The sequence below is a fragment of the Microtus ochrogaster genome, assembly GCF_000317375.1.
Source record: "Microtus ochrogaster isolate Prairie Vole_2 chromosome 14 unlocalized genomic scaffold, MicOch1.0 chr14_random_1, whole genome shotgun sequence".
Classification (NCBI taxonomy): domain Eukaryota; kingdom Metazoa; phylum Chordata; class Mammalia; order Rodentia; family Cricetidae; genus Microtus; species Microtus ochrogaster.
This window is the reverse complement of record NW_004949096.1, coordinates 28,191,664-28,195,790: the sequence shown is the minus strand read 5'-3', so window position 1 is coordinate 28,195,790 and position 4,127 is coordinate 28,191,664. Positions and strand designations below refer to the sequence as shown.

Sequence of the window (4,127 nt, the reverse complement as noted above, 5' to 3'; positions counted from 1 at the left end):
CTGGCAGATAAGGTGGATGGACCGTTCTTTCTGGAAATAGATTTTATTGGTGTGTTTACTGATCCAGCCCATACAGAAGAATTTGCTTATGAGAATTCTCCAGCTATTAGCCCAGGACTTTTCAAATAGAGAACTGGGGGCAGACTTGAATAAAATTGAGTAGTGGTCACAAAATACAAAAATAAAGCTTTTCTGTCTCCCACCTCCCCGCAACCTTTTTCTGCTGTGCGTAGGGTAAAAAGGCCAGTGAAAGAACACCCTGGCCTTGAGACCAGAGCCAAGGAAACACACCCTGCCCATAACCAACTCAGGAACTGAAGTTCAGCCAACCGCTGAGCATGAAAACAATCCCTGAATACAAAATCCAACTAATCTGAGTTTGTCCCAAACTCAGGAATTGAGACCCTACCAACCCACATCACCTTGGAAAGTTCTACCCTTAAGAACCTTAGATAAGCCCTGTGCCTGTTCAGTTTGGGGCTGGCTTTTTTCTACCCTGACAGAGGCGGACACCCTCCTGGCTTCCTCCCTCCCAATAAACTTGAGTGAGGTTTGTTGTAATGACTTCCTTCTCCAGACAGAGTGGAAGAGAGACTCTAACAGCCTCGCCCTCGCTGGGCCTGGCTGTCCCCTGCTGAAGCAGTCATTACACTCCCATTGGGGAAACCTTTCCTGGAGCAAAGGCTGTAACACTTTGCTGGAACCCACGCCACTGGAATAGAGCTGTTAACACTTTCTTTGGGTTACCTTTCTTTCCTAGCTATAGGTATTCCTTGGCTTCCGACTACCAAGTCACCTTTCCCTTAAGAGCTTTAACACTTGCACTGGGAACCGAAATTGAACCCAGGGCCTCATGTATGTTAGGCAAACATGAGCTATGGTCTTGTCCCAAAAATGAGTACTTTTTCCCCCTTTGTTTTGTTGTTTTTTGAGACAGGGTTTCTCCATGTAGCCCCGGCTGTCCTAGAACTCACTCTGTAGACCAGACTGCCTTGAACTCACAGAGATCCACCTGCCTTTGCCCCCCAAATGCTAGGCTAAGAGGTGTGCGCCACCCCCACCCCCCCACCCCCCGCTGGCTGAGCATTTGTTTAATGGCAGCACGTGTTGTACGTATTCCTTACGGTTAAATGCTGTTGCTAAGGGAGAGCAGGTAAGAAGAACCCAGCATGAAACCAGGGCTGGGTTTTAGCTATGGAGGCACAGTGAAAGGAATGCATTTTCCAGAAAGTTCCTGAACGAGCATGTCCTATAAGGAGGCAGCTTTCAAAGGAGGCATCTCTGGGGCAGTTTTGGTTGATCTTATTTCACTCTGCCCTCCTGTTTCCAAACTGACCTTTGAGGGAAGGAGTCTGCTAAATAATTTGAAGATAAAATGCCATGGAAGTCACTGGAAAATGGGATAGCTCAGTAGAGAGCTTGCTTCCAAAGACATGAACTTACTTTCGGGGCTTCTTACATAACTTGCCAACAGGAGAGACAGACTGTGGGTGCCAAAGGGTCTTGTTCATTTAAAAACGTGAGCCTCAGAGATGGCTCGGTAGGTAAGACCTACTGCTCCAACAGAGTACCCAGGTTCTTCCCAGCACCCACAAGCATCTGTAACTGGAGTTCTAAGGGAACTGAGGTCCTTTTCTGGCCTCACAGGCACCAGTCACAAACATGGTACACAGATATACATGCAGTCAAAACACCCATGCATATTAAATAACTTTTTTTTTTTTGGTTTCTCAAGACAGGGTTTCTCTATGTAACCCTGTCTCTCATGAAAGTTTGTGGACCAGGCTGGCCTCAAACTCAGAGATCCGTCTGCCTCTGCCTTCCAAGTGCTGGAATTAAAGGTGTGTAACACTACCACCTGGCTTAAATGAAAAAAAAATTTTTTTTAAAGATTTATCTATTTTTTATGTATACAGTATTCTGCCTGTATGTTTTGGATGCCAGAAAACAGCACCAGATCTCATTATAGATGGTTGTGAGCCACCATGTGATTGCTGGGAATTGAACTCAAGATCTCTAGAAGAGCAGCCAGTGCTCTTAACCTCTGAGCCATCTCATCAGCCCTTAAATTAAAAATTCTTAGATTTATGAACTGGGTTTTGCCTGCCTGTGTAGTCTATATATCGTGAGTGCAGTGCCCATGACGGCAGGAAAGGGTACTGGATGCCCTGGAACTGGAATTACAGACTGCTGAGAACCAGAGCGCCCTAGGAGACACAATTCCAAATAGGATATTTAAGAGCATTTTTAGCACCTCTCCTAATGCCCATTTTATATATTTATATGTAATAACTCTTAAATTTTAGAAGCTAGGCTGTGGTGATGCACACCTTTAATCCCAGCACTTGGGAGGCAGGATCAAACCAATTTCTGTGAGGCCAACCTGGCGTACAGAGCTTGTTCCAGGACAGCCAGGGCTTCATAGAGATCCTGTCTCAACCTCCTCACCACCACCACCCCAAATTTTTCTATTCAAAAATCAATTTTGAGTATCTTCATTTTAATCTCTTATAAGTGAGTCAGACATGAACTATATCTTCATTTAAACCTGTGGTTTCTTTCAGCAGTGTTTTATATTTAACATATAAATCTTCACTATATTTTGAATATGAAATGGCTCTCAAAGGCCCATGTCCTAAAGGTTTGATTCTTGTCTGAGGTATTATGGGGTGTGATAAATCCTTTGGAAATTGTTGGGCATTGTTTTTGTTGTTTTGAGACAGGGTCTCACTATATAGCTTTGGCTGGCCTGGAGCACACTATATAGACCAGGCTGGCCTTAAACTCACACAATCCTGCCTCTTTGCCCCAAGTGCTGTGATTAAAAGTATGAGCCACCATTAGTGGTTTAAATGGGCGTGGCTCCACCAGGCGATGGTGGTAGACGCCTTTAATCCCAGCACTCGGGATTAACTCTCTGTGAGTTCGAGACCAGCCTGGTCTACAGAGCTAGTTCCAGGACAGGCTCCAAAGCCAGAGAAACTCTGTCTCGAAAAACCAAAAAAAAAAAAAAAAGAGTACTGGCTGCTCTTTCAGAAGACCCAGGTGCAATTCCAGCACTGACATGGCAGCTCATGTAAGTCCTGTTCCAGGAGGTCCAACAGCTTCATACAGACATACATTCAGGCAAAACACCAATGCACATGAAACAAAAAAAGATTATTTTACTAGGGGAAGAAGGGATGACTCAGCAATTAAGAGTTTTGGCTACTTTTGCAGAGGACCCAGGTTCAATGCCCAGCACCAACAGAGCAGCTCAAAATCACTAATAACTCCAGATATAGGTGTCCTATGCCCTCTTCTGGCTTCCATAGGCATTAAGAACACAGGGAGTGCAGAGATGTAAATGGAGGCAAACACCCATAAACATAAAATTTTTTAAAAAGGCATTAAATTACTTTGCTACTATTAAGAAGAGATGGCTCAGTGGTTAAGAGCCCTGGCTGTTCTTCCAGAGGTCCTGAGTTCAATTCCCAGAAACCACATGGTGGCTCACAACCATCTGTAATGAGATCTGGTGCCCTCCTCTGGTGTGCGGGCATACATGGGAGGCAGAATGTTGTATACATAATAAATAAATAAGTCTTAAGAAACAAAAAGAAGAAGCAAGCCAAATACAAATAGAGTGTGAGCTGTGTGTCCAATATAAGGTATACCAAACAACCATCACTTAGTTTCCAGATGAAGAAATAGAAAGCCAAAGTGTGAGACTGCCTCAGTGGTTAAGAGTGCTTGCTGCTCTTCCTAATGAACTAAATTCAGTTTCAGGACCCACGTTGGCAGTTCACAATGCCTGTAACTCCAGTTAGCCTGTGCACACAAATGGGCCACACACTCACCTAGAAAGACATATGCACATAAATAAAAACAAATCTTAAAAAGAAAAAGAGAACCAAAGTGATGTTTCCTATATTCCTCTCATCTGTCTCTTCTGACTCTCCCAACTATCTTAGTTCTGTGTTAATCATTTTTAGCTTTTCCTCGATCTTTAGATAGTATTATACCTATTTCTAGCCAACATTATGTCTATTTTATTATTTTAAAGTCTATCTTTTCAAGCACTGGAACTACAGATGTACAATACCACATGTGCTCAAGGAAACCCCTCTCTAGAGTTTCTCTGTGTG

The 4,127-nt window shown here is 43.6% G+C and overlaps 1 protein-coding gene across 1 annotated transcript in view; it reads left to right on the top strand.

Annotated features, from left to right (window-relative positions):
• The window catches only part of Ndufaf1 (NADH:ubiquinone oxidoreductase complex assembly factor 1), a 13,004-nt gene extending 12,806 nt beyond the window's left edge, over positions 1-198 (top strand). Inside the window, exon 5 of the mRNA XM_005364280.2 lies at positions 1-198. This exon is cut by the window's left edge and continues 19 nt beyond it. Coding sequence (XP_005364337.1) covers positions 1-129 — 129 coding nt within the window. The 3' untranslated portion in view covers positions 130-198.
• The last annotated feature ends 3,929 nt before the right edge of the window (positions 199-4,127 follow it).